Source organism: Engraulis encrasicolus, chromosome 1, assembly GCF_034702125.1.
Source record: "Engraulis encrasicolus isolate BLACKSEA-1 chromosome 1, IST_EnEncr_1.0, whole genome shotgun sequence".
NCBI classification, from domain to species: Eukaryota; Metazoa; Chordata; class Actinopteri; order Clupeiformes; family Engraulidae; genus Engraulis; species Engraulis encrasicolus.
The window spans coordinates 17,909,379-17,932,902 of record NC_085857.1 but is presented as its reverse complement, the minus strand read 5'-3'; the positions used below and the strand labels follow the sequence as shown (position 1 = coordinate 17,932,902).

At 44.7% G+C, this 23,524-nt stretch overlaps 10 protein-coding genes across 10 annotated transcripts; 5 read left to right on the top strand and 5 right to left on the bottom strand.

Moving 5' to 3' along the window:
• Positions 1-2,329: 2,329 nt before the first annotated feature.
• Positions 2,330-2,959, top strand: LOC134448419 (histone H1-like). Its single transcript, XM_063198099.1, has one exon. The coding sequence runs from the start codon at positions 2,354-2,356 to the stop codon at positions 2,957-2,959; it is 606 nt and encodes a 201-aa protein (XP_063054169.1). The 5' UTR covers positions 2,330-2,353.
• Positions 2,960-3,828: 869 nt separating this feature from the next.
• On the top strand, positions 3,829-4,274 carry LOC134448453 (histone H2A-like). Its single transcript, XM_063198128.1, has one exon. It carries the CDS (start codon positions 3,848-3,850, stop codon positions 4,223-4,225), a length of 378 nt encoding a protein of 125 aa, XP_063054198.1. The 5' UTR covers positions 3,829-3,847; the 3' UTR covers positions 4,226-4,274.
• A 479-nt stretch (positions 4,275-4,753) lies between these two features.
• On the bottom strand, positions 4,754-5,181 carry LOC134448494 (histone H2B 1/2-like). The gene has a single exon (XM_063198167.1). The coding sequence runs from the start codon at positions 5,173-5,175 to the stop codon at positions 4,801-4,803; it is 375 nt and encodes a 124-aa protein (XP_063054237.1). The 5' UTR covers positions 5,176-5,181; the 3' UTR covers positions 4,754-4,800.
• A 4,985-nt stretch (positions 5,182-10,166) lies between these two features.
• LOC134448513 (histone H2B 1/2-like) lies at positions 10,167-10,601 on the top strand. The gene has a single exon (XM_063198188.1). The coding sequence runs from the start codon at positions 10,174-10,176 to the stop codon at positions 10,546-10,548; it is 375 nt and encodes a 124-aa protein (XP_063054258.1). The 5' UTR covers positions 10,167-10,173; the 3' UTR covers positions 10,549-10,601.
• A 496-nt stretch (positions 10,602-11,097) lies between these two features.
• Positions 11,098-11,520, bottom strand: LOC134448465 (histone H2A-like). Its single transcript, XM_063198137.1, has one exon. It carries the CDS (start codon positions 11,499-11,501, stop codon positions 11,124-11,126), a length of 378 nt encoding a protein of 125 aa, XP_063054207.1. The 5' UTR covers positions 11,502-11,520; the 3' UTR covers positions 11,098-11,123.
• An 818-nt stretch (positions 11,521-12,338) lies between these two features.
• LOC134448432 (histone H1-like) lies at positions 12,339-12,983 on the bottom strand. Its single transcript, XM_063198109.1, has one exon. It carries the CDS (start codon positions 12,958-12,960, stop codon positions 12,355-12,357), a length of 606 nt encoding a protein of 201 aa, XP_063054179.1. The 5' UTR covers positions 12,961-12,983; the 3' UTR covers positions 12,339-12,354.
• A 3,493-nt stretch (positions 12,984-16,476) lies between these two features.
• LOC134456467 (histone H4) lies at positions 16,477-16,788 on the top strand. Its single transcript, XM_063207830.1, has one exon. The coding sequence runs from the start codon at positions 16,477-16,479 to the stop codon at positions 16,786-16,788; it is 312 nt and encodes a 103-aa protein (XP_063063900.1).
• A 979-nt stretch (positions 16,789-17,767) lies between these two features.
• LOC134448524 (histone H2B 1/2-like) lies at positions 17,768-18,838 on the top strand. The gene has a single exon (XM_063198198.1). It carries the CDS (start codon positions 17,814-17,816, stop codon positions 18,186-18,188), a length of 375 nt encoding a protein of 124 aa, XP_063054268.1. The 5' UTR covers positions 17,768-17,813; the 3' UTR covers positions 18,189-18,838.
• Positions 18,839-20,821: 1,983 nt separating this feature from the next.
• LOC134448486 (histone H2A-like) lies at positions 20,822-21,278 on the bottom strand. Its single transcript, XM_063198155.1, has one exon. It carries the CDS (start codon positions 21,246-21,248, stop codon positions 20,871-20,873), a length of 378 nt encoding a protein of 125 aa, XP_063054225.1. The 5' UTR covers positions 21,249-21,278; the 3' UTR covers positions 20,822-20,870.
• Positions 21,279-22,089: 811 nt separating this feature from the next.
• Positions 22,090-22,781, bottom strand: LOC134448443 (histone H1-like). Its single transcript, XM_063198117.1, has one exon. It carries the CDS (start codon positions 22,755-22,757, stop codon positions 22,152-22,154), a length of 606 nt encoding a protein of 201 aa, XP_063054187.1. The 5' UTR covers positions 22,758-22,781; the 3' UTR covers positions 22,090-22,151.
• Positions 22,782-23,524: the final 743 nt, after the last annotated feature.

The following is a 23,524-nucleotide window of genomic DNA, read 5'->3' as shown; positions in this document are numbered from 1 at the left end:
AATAATAATATTAATACTCAGTGGAATTGATTACTCATTGTAACGATAAGAAAAATATAGTTTAAATATAAGCCTATGCATAGATTGCATTGACAAGACATTCTGTCGAGATGAGCTACACTGCAAATTCCAGAGAGTTAGAATCAACAACGAGAGTGTTAATATTAACACTATGAAAGTGTTTATATTGTCCCAATCTGTGGAGTGTTAGTAGAACACTCCCAAAAGTGTTAAGGGAGTTGCAGTAACTCCAAGCAGAGTTAGTTATTAATACTCGGAGAGTTGCAATAACTCCAAGCAGAGTTAGTAATTAACTTCCTGGTAACACCAAATAGTGTTACATTGCCATTAGACACTGCATACAGTTACAATCAGACAACTGATTGGACTGATTATACTCAGGTGAGTCCAATTAAAGAGTTACAATCAGACAACTGATTGGACTGAGTATACTCAGGTGAGTCCAATTATAGAGTTACAATCAGACAAGTTATTGGACTGATTATACTCAATGGAGTCCAATAAACATCAACCTAATCAGATACGTAAAATAAATGCCTAATTGACAGATTTGTCTAGTGCTGGCAGGTGGACCAGTCTAGTATCATCAATGAAGGGTATGCAAACGCATTCCTCATGTATTATTATTATTTTTTAATGCCCTGAAAATAACCTTATGGAAAATGTAGGCCACAGCTAGCTGGCAAGCAAGCTAACAAACAAGCTAGTTGGCAAGCCATACAGCCACCCTTACAACGTGACCAGCTTGCCGGGCCGGCCAGGCCAGTTCGGGGCAGGCCAGCCAGCCTTACAGCCAGCCAGCTAGCTGTAGTTATGATCTCACATGAAACATTATATCATCCTATGAGCTCTTATGACAGTTTATCATCCAGCTCTGTGCATAGAGGGGTATAGCTATTCATAATGTACTATAAGCCCCATCAGGCAGCCTGTAGTTTATAGCCAGTCATGAGCACTCATGGATTTATAAATCATTATGAGCTAGATTCGTGGTTATTCATAACAATTAATATAAAGCATCATGAAGCATTATGAGTGTAGTCATAATACTTTGTAAGTAATTATAATGTGCATTATAATTTGTTATAAATGCGCTATAGATATGGGCTCTACGTAAAGTGTTACCGGAATGTGATATGGATTCTCAGTATAGGCCTACTAATATCGAAATTCAGATACTATTTTGGTAAAGGGCTCCACTTTCAATATTAAAGCTATTGCATGGGCTACTTTAAAGCTACCCCACAGAGATAAGGGGGGAATCATCTTTTCTTTTTTGCAAAATGCATATATTAATTTGGTAAAGGGTTCCAAGTTCAATATTAAAGCTGTACATTATTTGTGGGAGATTGCTTCATTATAAGGCCACATATTGGGCAGCTGAATATCAAGTGATAGTACCAGCATCTCCTTTGTGCATGTTGCATAACATTGGGGACATGATGGTAAAGATGGGCAGAAAATGAAACCACCCAAGCATTAACTATAAAGTGAAATGCCATAGTTTCCTGTCACTGTGTGGTGAGGCGTAGTGAATTGCAGTCCTTGTCCTGTTTCCCAAAGTGAAATAAAAAGGCCGAGACCAATAATTATGTGTACACCATGTGTGTGCTTATTGCCATCCATTCTTTAGTGCATGACGATTGATCATAAAGCGGAGAAGGCAACATCAACACACACATTAAAACATCAAACACACATTTCTTCACCAAGCGTAAACATGGCAAAAGGCTCAACGATTATTTTTGTGGCACACCGGTGCTTGTTTTTTTGCCCTAAGGTTCCTAACGACTACACGCCTATGGCCAGTTGGGCACGCAAAGGACTGTGTTTTACGCAGTCCAAAACATGCTATTTGTAGAGTAATACAGAAGGCGTAAGCAAGTAATTATTTTTTCGTTGGATGAACGACATTGTGAATTTGATCACATGGGCTTCGAAGACAACGTGTGATATCTGGAAAACTCTTAAAATCGCAAGTTTCCATAACAAAACAGGCACAAGTCCCCATAACTCCACCAGCACTATTGAAGTTGGGGGCACGTTTAAACACCAGAAACGGACATAGAGCCACTTTGTTAATGTTTCTGGGAACATCGAACTGTTTACTTTAACAGAGGACTTGTTGATGCACCCACAAGTGGTTTAATTCTTTACATATTTTGCCATAAACCGAGAGCAGAAAACACAAGCGATTTGCTAGTACCGTCAAAGAGACGGAGTGCTCTCTTAGTTGAACCTCTGCGGCTCTCATGTCGATCATAAGGCCTGCCCACTGGCTCTCCCAGTCATTCACTGAGTAGAGACACTCTTTTAGAGAAACGTAACGAGAATGGCAGACGCTGCTCCAGCCCCCGCTGCCGCACCGGCAAAGGCACCCAAGAAGAAGGCACCCAGGCCCAAGAAGGCTGGTCCAAGTGTCGGCGAGTTGATTGTGAAAGCAATCGCTGCCTCCAAGGAGAAGAAGGGAGTCTCCCTCGCAGCTCTGAAGAAGGCGCTCGCAGCTGGCGGATACGATGTGGAGAAGAACAAGGCTCGTGTCAAAGTGGCAGTCAGAGGACTCGTCACTAAAGGCACCCTTGTCCAGACTAAAGGAGTCGGTGCGTCCGGATCCTTCAAATTAGCCAAGAAGGCAGCAGAGCCCAAGAAGAAGGCAGTCAAGAAGCCAGCGGCCAAAAAGCCAGCTGCCAAGAAGCCAGCCGCAGCAAAGAAGCCCAAGAAGGCAGCAGCCAAAAAGCCAGCCGCCGCCAAGAAGTCACCGAAGAAGGCTAAGAAGCCCGCCGCCCCCAAGAAGGCTACAAAGAGCCCTAAGAAGGCAAAGAAGCCCGCGGCTCCCAAGAAGGCAGCAAAGAGCCCGAAGAAGGCTAAGGCAGCCAAGCCCAAGGCAGCTAAACCTAAGGCAGCCAAGCCCAAGAAGGCAGCCCCTAAGAAGAAGTAAATTCATTTTAGGTTGCTGTTTCTCAAACAAAAGGCTCTTGTAAGAGCCACCCAATTTTCTCATTAATGGCACATGTTCCAATGAAATGCCCGCATCAGTACTGTCTCAGAGTTTGACCCGAATGAACGAGCGGTCGGCTGCCAAGCATGATTTGCGCCATTTTTCCACAACCAACCTCATTCATTGTTTGCAAAATCACTCCGGCCTCGCTCACGGCCCTGTCGCTACTGCCATGCCGATACAATGGCTGAACCCAGCCACACGCTCCAAATGAATGGTTAGTTATGGACATGCACACACATCTGTACAAGCATATAACATGTTTATCAGCTATATAGCTAACTGTCTATATTTGATTGAGACTTTAGAAGGAGGCGCAATGAACGTTTATCTCCAGCTGTTTGTTTCTAATGGGATAGGAAACAAGTTGCAACAGAGTTGTATACAATAGAAGCACTTATATTTGTAATTATAACACTACTAGTATGGCATTACAAATATTCTAACCATGTTATAGGGCTGTAATGACATTATGTAAGTGTACTTCTACTTCATTAGCTACACACCTCAGAGAGCAGAGGACATAACAACGCGCATGGTGGGCTGTATGAAATTCCGCCGTCAAACATACATGCTTTTACTTTAATTTCATGGCGTAAAGTATATTATTTGCCAAAAAAATGAATATGTGGTTTTGGGGAGAAGGGGGAAAGAGCGCCTTTTGAGTTCCCCAATAACGTCACGGTGTCGACTACCCAGTGATTGGCTCCAAAGCTTACAGCTTCAGCCACTCAGGCTTTAGGCTGCCTCCCCTGTCGTGGATATATAGTGGCCTGAGGTGGAGAGACAAGTACTCGATTTCTCGAACTCTAAGACAAAACTTCAAACATGAGCGGAAGAGGCAAAACCGGTGGCAAGGCTAGGGCAAAGGCCAAGACTCGGTCATCCAGGGCTGGACTGCAGTTCCCCGTTGGTCGTGTGCACAGGCTGCTGCGTAAAGGCAACTATGCTCAGCGCGTGGGAGCTGGTGCACCCGTCTACATGGCTGCAGTGCTCGAGTACTTGACCGCTGAGATCCTCGAGTTGGCCGGTAACGCCGCTCGTGACAACAAGAAGAGTCGCATTATCCCTCGTCATCTGCAACTGGCCGTGCGTAACGACGAGGAGTTGAACAAACTGCTCGGTGGCGTTACCATCGCTCAGGGTGGTGTGCTGCCCAACATCCAGGCTGTGCTCCTGCCCAAGAAGACCGAGAAGTCCAAGTAAATTTGCCCCAACGTCCCAGACCACAAAGGCTCTTTTAAGAGCCACCCACCTTTTCCCAAAAAAGCTATTTTCCACTTGTGTAACAAATGCAGATACGGTAAAAATCACATCGAACAGGTGCAAGATGACCTCCGTTACAGACGCAGCACAGCTCGCTGTAATGTATCCACTACTAGGCGCAGCTAATACACATATTGTTCTAAATGATGCAACACCGATGGTGGTGCCGTTTGCGCGCCACTCCAAATGAAGCCGAAAACATGAAATATATGGCTTTACTTGTGTACTTGAATTGACCGTCCAGGCAATTTTGTACTGACACACGCGAGGCCCAAGTTTAACTGGGAAAGACTGCAATATCTTACTGTGCGACATCCTGAATATAGACCTGGAGAATTATCCAGTACATTTCGTCTGCTAGCTTACGGACTGATGGTTATGGTTGTGTGCGTCTGTGTGGAAGACTATTTGATCACATTCTGCAGGATCTTTGGCAAGATTTGGAATAGCTTTTCGAGGAGATTGTGAGTGGCTCTTAAAAGAGCCTTTGGGTTGGGAAAATGTGGGCGAACACTTTACTTGGAGCTGGTGTACTTGGTGACGGCCTTGGTTCCCTCAGACACGGCGTGCTTGGCGAGCTCACCGGGCAGCAACAGACGCACTGCGGTCTGAATCTCCCTGGAGGAGATGGTGTGGCGCTTGTTGTAATGTGCCAGGCGGGACGCCTCACCAGCGATGCGCTCGAAGATGTCGTTGACGAAGGAGTTCATGATGCTCATGGCCTTTGAAGAGATCCCAGTATCGGGGTGGACCTGCTTCAGGACCTTGTACACGTAGATGGCATAGCTCTCCTTCCTGGTCCTCTTGCGCTTCTTGCCACCCTTTCCGGCGGTCTTGCTCACGGCTTTCTTGGAGCCCTTCTTGGGCGCAGGCTTGGCTGGATCAGGCATGGTGATGATACAGTCGGGTAGCAACAGATGTCCCAAGATGTACAATATATATTACAGTTGATGTACTACGTCACACAAGCTGAGCTCAAAAACAATCCAATGAGCCATTTCCCTCCATTTTCAGAGACGACGATTGGTTACTTTTGAAATAGGGGGACGTTCTGTCTGCCTCAAAGAACACTCGACCTTAGTTTTTGCCCTCATTGCACACTGACCATTTCCCGCACTTTCTTTAACGAAATGAATCACGTTCAACGAAGTAATGTGAGTAGCTTTTTCCAGTGAGATGAACACAAGACTCAAGTTACTATTAGTCCACGGGCCAGGTGAGATGTCGGTACCACTCAGAGGGGCAAAGGTTGCTTATATTTTTTGAAAAGATACATGTCTGAAGTTAACATTTTTGTATGATAACCCTTCTGGAAGTACAGCCAAGTTAGGGTTATCAGCCGTTAAAGTAACACCCCCCCATCAAAAATAAAGGTTTTTAAGATGGGTGCCTGTCTTTCTACTGGCCCTTGTTTAAGACATATAGGGATGGTTAATTCTGTTATGTGTGGTATCGTTGCGAAGGGGAGACTCTGAGCTTTCATCCGACACCTTTCGAGAACATTTTGGTTAAGTATAGCCCTCCCTGCAGCTCTTCAAACATTTACTCAGACACATTTTTTTTTCATTTTCGCCGATATCATCTCTTGTCTTTTCATACTGTGGCATCAGGGAGCATCAGAAAGACCTATTTTAAACTCTAAAATACTGTCTTGAGTATCAGGAATCTGAAAATGTATACTTTCACTATGTTATCCCATGTTTAGGGGGGGATTTTCAGTCTTGTATGAGGCATGGTATTTTTTTCAAAACACAGTTTTGCCATTTTCTCATAAAGTTCAGGAAGCAATACCTCTAGGTGCATTTTGCAGTTGGTTGTCATAGCTTATTATATACCATATGAAAGCTTGGAGTGGGTAGTATATTCAGATATTATCATATATTTGGTGTACCTGTTTGCAGAGCAATGTTAACTAGGCAAATCATTTTCCATAACTAGTATCAATGATATAGTTTCTCAGTGATATCATTGAGTTATATGGTGTCTGAATCCTGCTTGTCCTAAAATCAATGTTGTTATGCGCCCAGAGGTTATATACCAGAAATATATGTGATAATGTCCCCTTTGATATTAGTCTTGCAACTGAAATCATAGCAAAATTGTGAAAAACACAACATAAACTCATCCCTTAACTTGTCCCTTTTTAGTAGTCATGTGAAAGTGAAGTGAAAGCCCAACTAGTTAACTCCTACACCCATTCACATTGTGACACAGCACTCCACAACACACTACACACTGTGCACATGACATACAACAAAATTGCATTTATGCCTCACCCGTGCAATGGGGCAGCCCCCAAAGGGCATCCGAAAGGGAGCAGTGCAGCGGGACGGTACCATAATTGGGGTGCCTCAGTCATGGAAGAGGATGGTGGAGAGCACTGGTTAATTAATCCCCCCACTAACCTGGCGGGTCCTGAGTGCAGTTGCACACTTGCAGGAGGAGAGAAGTGCTGCACACTCTCGAATTAAATAAACAAGATTTTAATGTGACAACTTGGTCACATTCCTAGAGGCCTTGGTCGCACCACATGTATCATGATTTACAGCAACATTTAAAAACCCTCCGCAAGAACACTTGATTTGAGGTGAAGATCATGAAGAGGTTTGCAAAGGAAGAGTGGGGTACATTGTCATCAGAGCTTTGCAAAGATAGCACGAGTTCTGAACTTGATACTGCTGCACCATCTACTACACCATGCCACCGATGAAGCAACATGCATACATGTACTGCATTCACATGTGTTGGTGTACCAACTGAGCAACTGCAGCTCACTTTCCTGGCATACACTGAGACCCATCCCTAGACCGAAGCAGCAGTAATGATCAATGGAGTAGAGTGAAGTAGAGTAGAGTACTGTATGGTACAGTAGAGTATAGTTCAGTAGAGTACAGTGCATTACAATAGGAGACCATGCTGAACATTGAACTCTATGAACCTGGTAGTCACAGTAGATGTAATGCGTTTGTTATTGCCCTGCTACTCTACGTGTGCTAATGTCACAATAGCACAGAACCACATATCACACTGAGTAGTACTCCCTGCACATGCACTGTAAATGTAGAGAGTAGGACCAACTGTGGCATTCATACAGTTACACAACAGCCATGTTACACATACTGCAACAGCACAAGGGGCAGTTGTGGCGTAGTGGTTCAGGAGATGGACTTCAGATCAGAGGGTTGCAGGTTGAAATCCCACCTGTATACTGACTTATGCATAAAACTGTACACTGTATACCGGTACTTCATACTACATACCACTTTAGAAAGAAAAATGCATACACAAAGAAGATGTACACTTACCTGCTACTTAGGTACACCTTGCTGGGCTGATACTGGGCTGGGTACTGGGCTGCAGCCTACCCCTTTTGCCATAAGAAGCCATTTAACTGCCTGCAATGCTCAAATAGACTGGGCATTGAAATAATGCTTGATTGGTACAAAGGGCCCCAACGTGTGCCAAGAAAACATCCCCTGCTGAAATTATGTTTTTGTCTTCTGAATGGTCAGTATATATTTTGCTATATATCATGACACCTCTGATACAGTCTAGGTCTCCAATACCAGATGCCTGTTCAAACCACTACCCAAGACCCAAGTTGGCCTTTAGGTTTGTAGATGATATATCTGCTGGTTTCCTGCAAGAGGGCCTGTCTGGGAACACCAGATGTGTCATTATTGACTAAGCAAAACCACTAAATGAAGAGCATCTCAAAAGGACTATAGGCATGGACCGTTGCTAGATAGGGCACCAGGCTGCCGCCTCTCTCTCTCGTCAATCCTTTCCTGTCACAAAATGAGCCATAAAAGACAAAAAAGAGGCCTAGGAGGACATCTAAGAGGACATCTAATTGAAAGTAACAAAGAACTATTTTTCATCAAATTACATTTTAAGTTCAGTACTTTTTTGAACTACTTTACCTTTACTTGAGCAGATTTTGGATGAGTAGGCCCTACATCACTTTTACTTACCCCTCGATAAGACTTAAGAAAGATAGGCCTACGCTCACTTGAGTACAACTTCAACTCTTTTCCCATCTCTGCTGCTAAGCAGATGTAAAATTAAGATACATGTAGGTCTGACATGTAGTAACCGAACATTTTTAAGTCATATTTAACATGACACAATATGTCTATAAAAGTTGGCACGATATGTTTAAAGGCCTATTGTATTTCTCACACATTTGCTATGATTTCGGTTGGAAGACCAACATCAAATGGGCCATTATCATATGTAGATGTTGTATATAACCTCTTGATGTATTGCATCACAACACTGATAGTAGGACAAGTAGACAGGATTCACGTATCATAACACAATGGAATCGCTGAGAAACTGTATCATTGATGCTGATTGGTAAGGAAAATGCTTTACCTGCGTTGCTAGGCAAATAGGTACAGCAAATATATAATAATATCCCATATACTGCAAACGCCAAGCTTTAATATGGTGTATAATGAGCTATGATAACCAAATGCAGAATGGCCCTAGAAGCGTTGCCAGTTTACCACTGCATGGAACTGATAGAGTAGTGTGGGGTCATGTACAATGCGGTGTAAAAAAGAAAAGTGGAGTGGGAGTCAGATATATTGTGATTACCACTCAAATTCATCTTCAAGGTTGAAAACGTCTTGAGGTATTTTGGACATATAATTAAGTTTCAGTCATAACAACAAATTGGCAACCGTTGCTATGCAAATAGGTTGCTATGCAAATGGCTACACCAAATACATGGTCATATCTGTACACTATACAATCCAAGCTTTCATATGATATACAGGGCCGCTGACAGCCTTGGCTGGGCCCGGGACAAAGACATCTGAAAGGGCCCCAAATTCAATACATACAATGTAATGAGGATCCAATTCTGGGCCCCCTCTCTCCCTGGGCCCGGGACAAGACATCCCTTTGTCCCCCCCTGTCGGCTTCCCTGATGATATATAACAAGTCTATGATAACCAGCTGCAAAATGTCTCAAAAAGGCCTTGCCTCCTGACTATACGAGACATTAGCACACACAAAAACAGCAACAAAAAAAAGGCATGCCTGATACAAGACTGAAAATCCCCCCCTAAACATGGGATAACATAGTGAAAGTATACATTTTCAGATTCCTGATACTCAAGACAGTATTTTAGAGTTTAAAATAGGTCTCTCTGATGCTCCCTGATACCACAGTATGAAAAGACAAGAGATGATATTGGCGAAATTGGAAAGAAATCTGTCTGAGTAAATGTTTGAAGAGCTGCAGGGAGGGCTATACTTAACCAAAATGTTCTCGAAAGGTGTCGGATGAAAGCTCAGAGTCTCCCCTTCGCAACGATACCACACATAACAGAATTAACCATCCCTATATGTCTTAAACAAGGGCCAGTAGAAAGACAGGCACCCATCTTAAAAACCTTTATTTTTGATGGGGGGGTGTTACTTTAACGGCTGATAACCCTAACTTGGCTGTACTTCCAGAAGGGTTATCATACAAAAATGTTAACTTCAGACATGTATCTTTTCAAAAAATATAAGCAACCTTTGCCCCTCTGAGTGGTACCGACATCTCACCTGGCCCGTGGACTAATAGTAACTTGAGTCTTGTGTTCATCTCACTGGAAAAAGCTACTCACATTACTTCGTTGAACGTGATTCATTTCGTTAAAGAAAGTGCGGGAAATGGTCAGTGTGCAATGAGGGCAAAAACTAAGGTCGAGTGTTCTTTGAGGCAGACAGAACATCCCCCTATTTCAAAAGTAACCAATCATCGCCTCTGAAAATGGAGGGAAATGGCTCATTGGGTTGTCTTTGAGCGCAGCTTGTGTGACGTAATACAGCAGTTGTTATATATACAGTACATCTCAGTGCATGTGTTAGTACCCGACTGCATTATCACCATGCCTGATCCAGCCAAACCTGCGCCCAAAAAGGGCTCCAAGAAAGCCGTGAGCAAGACCGCTGGAAAGGGTGGAAAGAAGCGCAAGAGGACCAGGAAGGAGAGCTATGCCATCTACGTGTACAAGGTCCTGAAGCAGGTCCACCCCGATACTGGGATCTCTTCAAAGGCCATGAGCATCATGAACTCCTTCGTCAACGACATCTTCGAGCGCATCGCTGGTGAGGCGTCCCGCCTGGCACATTACAACAAGCGCCACACCATCTCCTCCAGGGAGATTCAGACCGCAGTGCGTCTGTTGCTGCCCGGTGAGCTCGCCAAGCACGCCGTGTCTGAGGGAACCAAGGCCGTCACCAAGTACACCAGCTCCAAGTAAAGTGTTCGCCCACATTTTCCCCACCCAAAGGCTCTTTTAAGAGCCACTCAAAATCTCATCGAAAAGCTATTCCATATCTTGCCAAGATCCTGCAGAATGTGATCAAATAGTCTTCCACACAGACGCGCACAACCATAACCATCAGTCCGTAAGCTAACAGACGAAATGTACTGTATAATTGTCCAGGTCTATATTCAGGACGTCGCACAGTAAGATATTGCAGTCTTTCCCAGTTAAACTTGGGCCTCGCGTGTGTCAGTACAAAATTAAGCCTGGTTGGTCAATTCAAGTACACAAGTAAAGCCATATATTTCATGTTTTCGGCTTCATTTGGAGTGGCGCGCAAACAGCACCACCATCGGTGTTGCATAATTTATACAATATGTGTATTAGCTTCACCTAGTAGTGGATACATTGCAGCGAGCTGTGCTGCGTCTGTAACGGAGGTCATCTTGCACCTGTTCGATGTGATTTTTACCGTATCTGCATTTGTTACACACGTGAAAAATAGCTTTTTTGGGAAAAGGTGGGTGGCTCTTAAAAGAGCCTTTGTGGTCTGGGACGTTGGGGCAAATTTACTTGGACTTCTCGGTCTTCTTGGGCAGGAGCACAGCCTGGATGTTGGGCAGCACACCACCCTGAGCGATGGTAACGCCACCGAGCAGTTTGTTCAACTCCTCGTCGTTACGCACGGCCAGTTGCAGATGACGAGGGATAATGCGACTCTTCTTGTTGTCACGAGCGGCGTTACCGGCCAACTCGAGGATCTCAGCGGTCAAGTACTCGAGCACTGCAGCCATGTAGACGGGTGCACCAGCTCCCACGCGCTGAGCATAGTTGCCTTTACGCAGCAGCCTGTGCACACGACCAACGGGGAACTGCAGTCCAGCCCTGGATGACCGAGTCTTGGCCTTTGCCCTAGCCTTGCCACCGGTTTTGCCTCTTCCGCTCATATTTGTTGCTTCGTCTTAGATTTCGAGAAATCGAGTACTTTTCTCCTCACCTCAGGCCACTATATATGCACGACAGGGGAGGCAGCCTAAAGCCTGAGTGGCTGAAGCTGTAAGCTTTGGAGCCAATCACTGGGTAGTCAGCACAGTGACGTTGATGGGGAACTCAAAAGGCGCTCTTTCCCCCTTCTCCCCAAAATCACATTCATTTTATTTGGCAAATCATATACTTTACGCCATGAAATTAAAGCAAAAGCATGTATGCATGACAACGGAATTCCATACAGCCAAACATGCGCTTTGTTATGTGCTCCGTTCTCTGAGGTGTATATTTAATAAAGTAGAAGTACACTTACAGATGTAATTACGACCCTATAACATAGAATATTTGTAGTGCCATACTACTAGTGTTGTAATTACACATCTAAATACTTCTATTGTATACAACTCTGTTGCCTGTCCCATTAGAAACAAACAGCTCGAGTCATGCGTGCATTGCGCGTCTTTCTAAAGCTTCCAACAATTAGCTATAAACATGTTATGTGCTTGTACAGATGTGTGTGCATGTCCATAACTAACCATTCATTTGGAGCGTGTGGCTGGGTTAAGCCATTGTATCGGCATGGCAGTAGCGACAGGGGCGTGAGCGGGGCCTCAGTGATTTTGCAAACAATGAATGAGGTTGGTTGTGGAAAAATGGCGCAAATCATGCTTGGCAGCCGACCGCTCGTTCATTCAGGTCAAACTCTGAGACAATACTGATGCGGGCATTTCATTGGAACATGTGCAATTAATGAGGAAATTGGGTGGCTCTTACAAGAGCCTTTTGTTTGAGAAACAGCAACCTAAAATGAATTTACTTCTTCTTAGGGGCTGCCTTCTTGGGCTTGGCTGCTTTAGGTTTAGCTGCCTTGGGCTTGGCTGCCTTAGCCTTCTTCGGGCTCTTTGCTGCCTTCTTGGGAGCCGCGGGCTTCTTTGCCTTCTTAGGGCTCTTTGTAGCCTTCTTGGGGGCGGCGGGCTTCTTAGCCTTCTTCGGTGACTTCTTGGCGGCGGCTGGCTTTTTGGCTGCTGCCTTCTTGGGCTTCTTTGCTGCGGCTGGCTTCTTGGCAGCTGGCTTTTTGGCCGCTGGCTTCTTGACTGCCTTCTTCTTGGGCTCTGCTGCCTTCTTGGCCAATTTGAAGGATCCGGACGCACCGACTCCTTTAGTCTGTACAAGGGTGCCTTTAGTGACGAGTCCTCTGACTGCCACTTTGACGCGAGCCTTGTTCTTCTCCACATCGTATCCGCCAGCTGCGAGCGCCTTCTTCAGAGCTGCGAGGGAGACTCCCTTCTTCTCCTTGGAGGCAGCGATTGCTTTGACAATCAACTCGCCGACACTTGGACCAGCCTTCTTGGGCCTGGGTGCCTTCTTCTTGGGTGCCTTTGCCGGTGCGGCAACGGGGGCTGGAGCAGCGTCTGCCATTCTCGTTACGTTTCTCTAAGAGAGTGTCTCTACTCAGTGAATGGCTGGGAGAGCCAGTGGGCAGGCCTTATAATCGACATGAGAGCCGTAGAGATTCAACTAAGAGAGCACTCCGTCTCTTTGACGGTACTAGCAAATCGCTTGTGTTTTCTGCTCTCGGTTTATGGCAAAATATGTAAAGAATGAAACCACTTGTGGGTGCATCAACAAGTCCTCTGTTAAAGTAAACAGTTCGATGTTCCCAGAAACATGAACAAAGTGGCTCTATGTCCGTTTCTGGTGTTTAAACGTGCCCCCAACTTCAATAGTGCCGGTGGAGTTATGGGGACTTGTGTCTGTTTTGGCATGGAAACTTGGGATTTTAAGAGTTTTCCAAATATCACACGTTGTCTTCGAAGCCCATGTGATCAAATTCACAATGTCGTCTATCCAACGAAAAAGTTATAACTTGCTTAAGCCTTCTGTATTACTCTACAAATAGCATGTTTTGGACTGCGTAAAACACAGTCCCTTGCGTGCCCAACTGGCCATACGCGTATAGTCATTAGGAACCTTAGGGCAAAAAAACAAGCACAGATGTGCCACTAAAGTAATCATTGAGCCTTTTGCCATGTTTAAACTTGGTGAGCAAATGTGTGTTTGATGTTTTAATGTGTGTGTTGATGTTGCCGTCTCCGCTTTATGATCTACAATCATCATGCACTAAAGAATGGATGGCAAGGCCAAGCACACACATGGTGTACACACAAGTATTGGTCTCTGGCTTCTCATTTCACCTTGGGAAACAGGACAAGGACTGCAATTCACTATGCCTCACCACACAGTGACATGACACTATGGCATTTTACTTCATAATAATGCCTGGGTGGTTTCATTTTCTGTCCATCTTTACCATCACGTCCTCAGTGTTATGCAACATGCACCAGGAGATGCTGGTACTATCATTTGATATTCAGCTGCCCAATATGTGGCCTTATAATGAAGCAATCTCCCCAAAATAATGTACAGCTTTAATATTGAACTTGGAACCCTGTACCAAATTAATATATGCATTTTGCAAAAAAGAAAAGATGATTCCCCCCTTATCTCTGTGGGGTAGCTTTAAAGTAGCCCATGCAACAGCTTTAATATTGAAAGTGGAGCCCTTTACCAAAATAGTATCTGAATTTTGATATTAGTAGGCCTATACTGAGAATCCATGTCACATTCCGGTAACACTTTACGTAGAGCCCATATCTATAGCGCATTTATAACAAATTATAATGCACATTATAATTACTTACAAAGTATTATGACTACACTCATAATGCTTCATGATGCTTTATATTAATTGTTATGAATAACCACGAATCTAGCTCATAATGATTTATAAATCCAAGGGTGCACATGAGTGCTCATGACTGGCTATAAACTACAGGCTGCCTGATGGGGCTTATAGTGCATTATGAATAGCTATACCCCTCTATGCACAGAGCTGGATGATAAACTGTCATAAGAGCTAATAGGATGCTATAATGTTTCATGTGAGATCATAACTACAGCTAGCTGGCTGGCTGTAAGGCTGGCTGGCCTGCCCCGAACTGGCCTGGCCGGCCCGGCAAGCTGGTCACGTTGTAAGGGTGGCTGTATGGCTTGCCAACTAGCTTGTTTGTTAGCTTGCTTGCCAGCTAGCTGTGGCCTACATTTTCCATAAGGTTATTTTCAGGGCATTTAAAAAAAAATAATAATACATGAGGAATGCGTTTGCATACCCTTCATTGATGATACTAGACTGGTCCACCTGCCAGCACTAGACAAATCTGTCAATTAGGCATTTATTTTACGTATCTAATTAGGTTGATGTTTATTGGACTCCATTGAGTATAATCAGTCCAATAACTTGTCTGATTGTAACTCTATAATTGGACTCACCTGAGTATAATCTGTCCAATCAGTTGTCTGATTGTAACTCATTAATTGGACTCACCTGAGTATAATCAGTCCAATCAGTTGTCTGATTGTAACTGTATGCAGTGTCTAATGGCAATGTAACACTATTTGGTGTTACCAGGAAGTTAATAACTAAATCTGCTTGGAGTTATTGCAACTCCCCGAGTATTAATAACTAACTCTGCTTGGAGTTACTGCAACTCTCTTAACACTTTTGGGAGTGTTCTACTAACACTCCACAGATTGGGACAATATAAACACTTTCATAGTGTTAATATTAACACTCTCGTTGTTGATTCTAACTCTCTGGAATTTGCAGTGTAGCTCATCTCGACAGAATGTCTTGTCAATGCAATCTTTGCATAGGCTTATATTTAAACTATATTTTTCTTATCGTTACAATGAGTAATCAATTCCACGGAGTATTAATATTATTATTATTATGAGATAATAAGATAAGATAATCATTTATTGTCTCTTCAAAAGAACTTCTGTTTGGACATGAGAGTGTGATGTACACCAAAACATAGCACAGCAAACAGACAAATGACACACACATGTACACTACACAAGGACATATGTAGCATATACGGGCTGTTATGGTGCATTCCCCAGAGGTAGGAGCTTCCTAGTAGGCAACAAGGAGGCAGCTACCTCCCACTTGAAAGCGTTCCAACCAGCAAGTCAAACAAACTACAAACATGGAGGGACAAAAATTACATATCCACTTCTCAAAGATGTCAGCAATGTAAACAACATCATGCGTTATTTTCATTTAGCCGCATTTCATCTTTGAAAGACGCAATGTCAATATAACTACACCTTAGAAAAGTTAACAGGCTGTTTTGCAACCGTTAACCTGTCTGAATCAACTTTATTTGTCCATAGAATGGTGATGTGCAACATAAACTATTCCTAACACTGTGCGCTGCCATTGCTGTGATGACATCACGATAGTCAATGGGGCGAAGTCGGTTTGCTTCGCTTTTGCCCCAGCTGGCGACTTGAACATCCCGCTTCAACAGGCGTTCCAATGCATTTCAGCAAGTAGGAGGTCAGAAACATCCCATCTCCCAGCCCTGGGGAACGCACCACAATGCATTTCAGCAAGTAGGAGGTCAGAAACATCCCATCTCCCAGCCCTGGGGAATGCACCATTAGTATAATTCTTCATCTTGGCCCATACCAACCAGCAAACATTCGTCCGAAATAGTAAAGCAAACCAAACATATTGCCCCCACCCCTGTCAGAGTGAAAAAAAGAAAGAATAAACAAATATTAATGCATGCATTCATGCATATCAATGTCATTATGCATGTAGTATGTAGAATGCGACTGCTCTACAGTTTAAAGGTTGTAACAATGCATAGGCCTACTCGTGTGTTACATTGTCGCTATTAGAAGAGCGCTGCGCATGTCACGGCGTGATGGGTAGCTTACAAGCGCCCGCCATAACTGTTTCGAACTCACAAAGGGAGGGGCGCGTGGCCCTAGTAAGCCTGGATTCAAGCAGGTCCTCCTGTCTGGTACAAATAAGCGGGGCTCACCATGGGAAGGTACCAGTCTTTATAATTTCAGAGAGACAACATGAGTGGACGCGGCAAAGGAGGAAAAGGTCTTGGAAAGGGTGGCGCAAAGCGTCATCGGAAAGTTCTTCGCGATAACATCCAGGGTATCACCAAGCCTGCAATCAGGCGCCTCGCTCGCCGTGGTGGTGTGAAGCGTATCTCTGGGCTCATCTACGAGGAGACTCGTGGTGTGCTGAAGGTGTTCCTTGAGAACGTGATCCGTGATGCCGTCACCTACACCGAGCATGCTAAGAGGAAGACTGTCACAGCCATGGACGTCGTCTATGCTCTGAAACGCCAGGGCCGTACTCTGTACGGTTTCGGAGGTTAAATATCGACTCACCCCAAAAAACCCAAAGGCTCTTTTAAGAGCCACCCACATATCTAAAAAAGCTAATATGTCCATACTCAGATGAAAGGAAACGTCTGTATGAAACTATGTAGGCTAATGGTTGGTTTTATTTAGAACTTGGAATGAACAATTCCACGTCATTGTAGGCCTACAATATGTTTAACAACTGTACACCAGCTGCCGCTGAATTTAATGTAATTTCAATCCTTATTATACATTATGAAGCGTTGAAATTCAACTTGGTGTTCAAACGATTCACACGACTTGCAGTAAAGATTAAATCAATTTGGAATTCTGAGGCAGTTAAACTTGTTAATTCAAGTTAGACCATGCCCATTGCCGTGTAGAATGATTTAACTGTATCATTGCACCGTGAGTCATCTTTTTTTTTACTGTGTAGGCAGTTTTCCTATGAGCTGGTCGTGACAAAAGCCACATTCCACAATGTGGTCCATTGTGTAAATTTATATTTTAAAATCGCGAAAACGGTAGTCAAAATGCGGTCAGAAATGTCCTTCTCAATAATTTCCCCCTGGGATCCATAAATGATACTCTACCCTAAAGCAGAATGAATAATAGGCAAATTAATAGTAGGCCTACAATAAGGTCTGCTATTTACCCTTTAAAAAAACTTAAGCCTGCATGCTCGCAACATACATGTACTTTTTTGTAACTTTCCATGTGCTTTTAGTTAATCTGACTAGAATGTGCTGCTAGTATTACTTCGTTGAACGTAATTTATTTCGTTAAAAAGTGCGGGAAATGGTCAGTGTGCAATGAGGACAAAACTAACGTTTGTCGGTAGTGTGTTCTTTGAGACAGACGGAACGTCCCCCTATTTCAAAAGTAACCAATCATCGTCTCTGAAAAGGGAGGGAAATGGCTCATCGGATTGTCTTGGAGCTCAGCTTGTGTCGATTTGAAGTGAGGCGTTTGCATACTGGTGGGTATAAGAAGAGCAGAGCAACCGCGCTCAACATCGCTGTCCTAGACATCTGCTAACCATGCCTGATCCAGCCAAGCCTGCGCCCAAGAAGGGCTCAAAGAAAGCCGTGAGCAAGACCGCCGGAAAGGGTGGCAAGAAGCGCAAGAGGACCAGGAAGGAGAGCTATGCCATCTACGTGTACAAAGTCCTGAAGCAGGTCCACCCCGATACTGGGATCTCTTCTAAGGCCATGAGCATCATGAACTCCTTCGTCAACGATATCTTCGAGCGCATCGCTGGTGAGGCTTCCCGCCTGGCACATTACAACAAGCGCCATACCATCTCCTCCAGGGAGATTCAGACCGCAGTGCGTCTTTTGCTGCCCGGTGAGCTCGCCAAGCACGCCGTGTCTGAGGGAACCAAGGCCGTCACCAAGTACACCAGCTCCAAGTAAAGAGTTCTACTACCTTTTCCCCAACCAAAGGCTCTTTTAAGAGCCACCCAAAATCTCATCGAAAAGCTATTCCATATCCTGTGAATGTCCAACAGAATGACTTTTATGTGATGAAATGAAGTCTTCCACTCACACGCTCACAACCAAAACCACCAATCCATAAGATGGCAGACTAAATGTAGGCTACTGTATAATTCGCCAGGTCTATATTCAGGATTACGCGCAGTAAGATATTGCAGTCTTTCCCAGTTTAATTTTGATATTGGGCCTCGCATTAGTCAGTACAACCTAAAACCTGGTTGAACGTGTAGGCCAATTAAAGCACGTGTGTATTAAGTGTTTAAGTTACTATGTGAAATCCGCACAACTTCTCAAGTTTAAGTTGACCAAAGTCAAGCAGCCCGGACTCCTAACTTTTTTTTGTACGCCCTGCTTTACTTTTTGCAGTGTGCTGTATTGGATCATGTTGATGCGTGTAATGTGAAGTTGCGAACAACAGTGTAGGCCTACTATAATTGGCCTACAAATTAGATCACATTTAAGATTGGGGAATGTATTCTGAAAAGTACGACAAGGATGTATTGGTTAACAATAATAACAAATATCGACTGCTCGGCCAGCGTGCGCTCTCGCTGTAGACTCACACGTTGTGTAGAATGTTAATTCATGGGCTGATAGTCTTGGCTTCAAAATATGATTGCAGCATTGATTGCTGCTATATCGCACAGAGCAAGCGCCGTACTGTGCTGTGCTTCGCTTTTTACTGCCACTGGCAAGGTAGAAACAATGCTTTCATAGGAAGGTGTGGGTGGCTCTTAAAAGAGCCGTTGTTGTTGTAAAGGGGAAAGACTTAAGCACGCTCTCCGCGGATACGACGAGCCAGCTGGATGTCCTTGGGCATGATGGTCACTCTCTTGGCGTGGATGGCGCACAGGTTGGTGTCCTCGAACAGACCAACCAGGTAAGCCTCGCTAGCCTCCTGCAGAGCCATGACAGCAGAGCTCTGGAAGCGCAGGTCGGTCTTGAAATCCTGAGCGATTTCCCTGACCAGACGCTGGAAGGGCAGCTTGCGGATCAGCAGCTCAGTGGATTTCTGGTAGCGACGGATCTCTCTCAGAGCAACAGTTCCTGGCCTGTAACGGTGAGGCTTCTTCACGCCACCGGTAGCCGGTGCGCTTTTACGCGCTGCCTTGGTGGCGAGCTGCTTCCTCGGGGCTTTGCCTCCGGTGGACTTGCGGGCAGTTTGCTTGGTTCTTGCCATCGTTGAGCTTCGTTGGAAGATTCGAACGTGAAGCCAAATACGAAGCGCATGCTATTTAAACGCCACATCCGAGACTTCCCTCCAATGACGTGTCCTCGCCAATTCCCTCTGATTGGATTTCATTTCAGTGGCGCCTAAAATTTAAACCATAGAGCACCGCCCCACCAAGAGTGCAATGTATGGTACTTCTATTCAATGGTGTTATAGTAGTCAACAAGCACTTTTCATCTTTAACTATCCCACATGCACTGTAGGCATATCCATTGGTCGACTAATACAATTTATTTACCGGTGTTAAAATAGTTAACAATCACTTTTCACCTCTATCCAACATGTAAACAACATGTCATTTCATGCTACGTTACTAAAACCACAGCCATATTTCACATCACCCTACATGCTTTGGGGTTCCATTGTGCGTTGGCGCCCACACCGCAGCACTCTCACTGGTCTTTCCATTATGCGTGTTTGAAACATCTCTGAAACACTTTCACGTGCAACATATGGATGCAATCAACACACAAGATGTGTATATTAGCTGCACCATATGGTGCGTTCCCCAGGATTGGGAGATGGGATGTTTCTGACTTCTGACTTCTACTTGCTGAAATGCATCGGAACGCCTGTTGAAGCAGAATGTTCAAGTCGCGAGCTGGGGCAAAAGCAAAGCAAATTGACTTCGTCCCATTGACAATCGTGATGTCATCACAGCAATGGCAGCGCACAGTGCTAGGAATAGTTTATGTTGCACATCACCATTCTATGGACAAATAAAGTTGATTCGGACAGGTTAACGGTTGCAAAACAACCTGTTAACTTTTCTAAGGTGTAGTTATATTGACATTGCGTATTTCAAAGATGAAATGCGGATAACGCATGATGTTGTTTACATTGCTGACATCTTTGAGAAGTGGATATGTAGTTTTTGTCCCTCCATGTTTGTAGTTTGTTTGACATGCTGGTTGGAACGCTTTCAAGTGGGTGGTAGCTGCCTTCTTGTTGCCTACTAGGAAGCTCCTACCTCTGGGGAATGCAGCATTAGTCGTGGATGAATGCATGGCAACTGACTGTGCTGGCGTCTAATGCGGGGAAACATACTTGGACAGTCAACGAGTCTTTGTGTTAATGATAGCTAAGCAATTCCCTTCCGGTGTCTCACATATGGAGCGTCTAGGCACATTCTTATTTAGCCGCCATGTAGCCTAGACGGTGTATATAATTATAGGCCAGCGTTTTGGAGATAGTTGGCGATGTTAACACAGTAATCCCCATTATTCACGATGCGTGTGTGACACGTAGGTATATATTTTTTGTTTTACTAGGTTTCATCAATATTTCTATCAGACATTGAAATTGCTCTTTTCGGGATGTGTGGGTGGCTCTTAAAAGAGCCGTTGTGTTCAGGGAAGTCGGGGGAAGATTTACTTGGACTTCTCGGTCTTCTTGGGCAGGAGCACAGCCTGAATGTTGGGCAGCACACCACCCTGAGCGATGGTGACTCCACCGAGCAGTTTGTTCAACTCCTCGTCGTTGCGCACGGCCAGCTGCAGATGACGGGGAATGATACGAGTCTTCTTGTTGTCACGAGCGGCGTTGCCAGCCAACTCGAGGATCTCAGCGGTCAAGTACTCGAGCACTGCGGCCAGGTAGACGGGTGCGCCAGCTCCCACGCGCTCGCCGTAGTTGCCTTTACGCAGCAGCCTGTGCACACGACCAACGGGGAACTGCAGTCCAGCCCTGGATGACCGTGTCTTGGCCTTTGCCCTAGCCTTGCCACCGGTTTTGCCTCTTCCGCTCATAGTTGTTGCTTTGTCTTAGATGTCGATAAATCGAGTACTTCACGCCTCACCTCACGCCACTATATATATATCCACGACTGGGGAGGCAACATAGAGCCTGAGTGGTGACTGGCTGAAGCTGTAAGCTTTGGAGCCAATCACTGGGTAGTCAACACCGTGACATCGTTGGGGAACTCAAAAGGCGCTCTTTCCCCCCTTCTCCCCAAAATCACATATTCCCTTTCTTTTGGCAAATATTGTACTTTATGCCATGAAATTAAAATAAAAGCATGTATGCACGACGGCGGCATTTCACACAGCCCACCATGCGCTTTGTTATGTGCGCTGTTCTCGGAGGTGTGTATTTAATAAAGTAGAAGTAGAAGTACTCTTACATATGTAATTACGACCCTATAACAAAAAATATTTGTAATGTCATACTTTTAGTGTTCTAATTCCACATGTAAGCACTTCTACTGTATACAACTTGTTGCCTATCCCATTAGGAACAAACAGCTGGAGTCAGGCGTTCATTGCGCGTCTTTCTAAAGCTTCCAACAAATATAGACTATTAACTATATAGTTCCAAACGGCATGTTATGTGTAGCCTACATATACATATGTATCTTGTACAGATGTTTGTGCATGTTGATAACTAACCATTTACTGGCAGCGTTTGGATGGGTTCAGCCTTTGTATCGTGGCAGGGCCGTGAGTGGGGCCTCGGTGATTTTGCAAACAATGAGCGAGGTTGGTTGTGAAAAATGGCGCAAATCATGCTTGGCAGGAGACCGCTCGTTCATTCATGTCAAACTCTGAGACCGTACTGATGCGTGCATTTCATTGGAACGTGTGCAATTAATGAGGAAATTGGGTGGCTCTTAGAAGAGCCTTTTGTTTGAGAAACAGCAGCCTAAAATGAATTTACTTCTTCTTAGGGGCTGCCTTCTTGGGCTTGGCTGCTTTAGGTTTAGCTGCCTTGGGCTTGGCTGCCTTAGCCTTCTTCGGGCTTTTTGCTGCCTTCTTGGGAGCCGCAGGCTTCTTTGCCTTCTTGGGGCTCTTTGTAGCCTTCTTGGGGGCTGCGGGCTTCTTAGCCTTCTTCGGGGACTTCTTGGCGGCGGCTGGTTTTTTGGCTGCTGCCTTCTTGGGCTTCTTTGCTGCGGCGGGCTTCTTGGCAGCTGGCTTTTTGGCCGCTGGCTTCTTGACTGCCTTCTTCTTGGGCTCTGCCGCCTTCTTGGCTAACTTGAAGGATCCGGACGCACCTACTCCTTTGGTCTGGACAAGGGTGCCTTTAGTGACCAGTCCTCTGACTGCCACTTTGACACGAGCCTTGTTCTTCTCCACGTCGTATCCGCCAGCTGCGAGCGCCTTCTTCAGAGCTGCGAGGGACACTCCCTTCTTCTCCTTGGAGGCAGCGATTGCTTTCACAATCAACTCGCCGACACTTGGACCAGTCTTCTTGGGTCTGGGTGCCTTCTTCTTGGGTGCCTTTGCCGGTGCGGCAGCGGGGGCTGGAGCAGCGTCTGCCATTCTCGTTGCGTTTCTCTAAGAGAGTTTTTCTACTCAGTGAATGACTGCATGAGCCAATGGGCAGGACTTATGATCGACATGAGAGCCGCAGAGATTCAACCAAGCCAGCTCTCCGACTCTTTGACTGTACTAGCAAATCGCTTGTGTTTTCTGCTCTCGGTTTATGGCAAAATATGTAAAGAATGAAACCACTTTTGGGTGCATCAACAAGTCCTCTGTTAAAGTAAACAGTTCGATGTTTACAGAAACATGAACAAAGTGGCTCTATGTCCATTTCTGGCGTTTAAACTTGCCCCCAACTTCAATAGTACCGGTGGAGTTATGGGGACTTGTGCCTGTTTTGTTATGGAAACTTGCGATTTTAAGAGTTTTCCAGATATCACACGTTGTCTTCAAAGCCCATGTGATCAAATTCACAATGTCGTCTATCCAACGAAAAAGTAATAACTTGCTTACGCCTTCTGTATTACTCTACAAATAGCATGTTTTGGACTGCGTAAAACACAGTCCCTTGCGTGCCCACCTGGCCATATGCGTATAGTCATTAGGAACCTTAGGGCAAAAAACAAGCACAGATGTGCCACTTAAGTAATCATTGAGACTTTTGCCATGTTTAAACTTGGTGAACAAATGTGTGTTTGATGTTTTAATGTGTGGGTTGATGTTGCCTTCTCAGCTTTATGATCTACAATCATCATGCACTAAAGAATGGATAGCAAGGCTAAGCACACACATGGTGTACACACACATATTGGTCTCGGCCTTTT

Excerpts from the sequence above, each read along its gene's own strand:
- LOC134448419 (XM_063198099.1), top strand. The coding sequence starts at position 2,354 with ATGGCAGACGCTGCTCCAGCCCCCGCTGCCGCACCGGCAAAGGCACCC.
- LOC134448453 (XM_063198128.1), top strand. The coding sequence starts at position 3,848 with ATGAGCGGAAGAGGCAAAACCGGTGGCAAGGCTAGGGCAAAGGCCAAG.
- LOC134448494 (XM_063198167.1), bottom strand. The coding sequence starts at position 5,175 with ATGCCTGATCCAGCCAAGCCTGCGCCCAAGAAGGGCTCCAAGAAAGCC.
- LOC134448513 (XM_063198188.1), top strand. The coding sequence starts at position 10,174 with ATGCCTGATCCAGCCAAACCTGCGCCCAAAAAGGGCTCCAAGAAAGCC.
- LOC134448465 (XM_063198137.1), bottom strand. The coding sequence starts at position 11,501 with ATGAGCGGAAGAGGCAAAACCGGTGGCAAGGCTAGGGCAAAGGCCAAG.
- LOC134448432 (XM_063198109.1), bottom strand. The coding sequence starts at position 12,960 with ATGGCAGACGCTGCTCCAGCCCCCGTTGCCGCACCGGCAAAGGCACCC.
- LOC134456467 (XM_063207830.1), top strand. The coding sequence starts at position 16,477 with ATGAGTGGACGCGGCAAAGGAGGAAAAGGTCTTGGAAAGGGTGGCGCA.
- LOC134448524 (XM_063198198.1), top strand. The coding sequence starts at position 17,814 with ATGCCTGATCCAGCCAAGCCTGCGCCCAAGAAGGGCTCAAAGAAAGCC.
- LOC134448486 (XM_063198155.1), bottom strand. The coding sequence starts at position 21,248 with ATGAGCGGAAGAGGCAAAACCGGTGGCAAGGCTAGGGCAAAGGCCAAG.
- LOC134448443 (XM_063198117.1), bottom strand. The coding sequence starts at position 22,757 with ATGGCAGACGCTGCTCCAGCCCCCGCTGCCGCACCGGCAAAGGCACCC.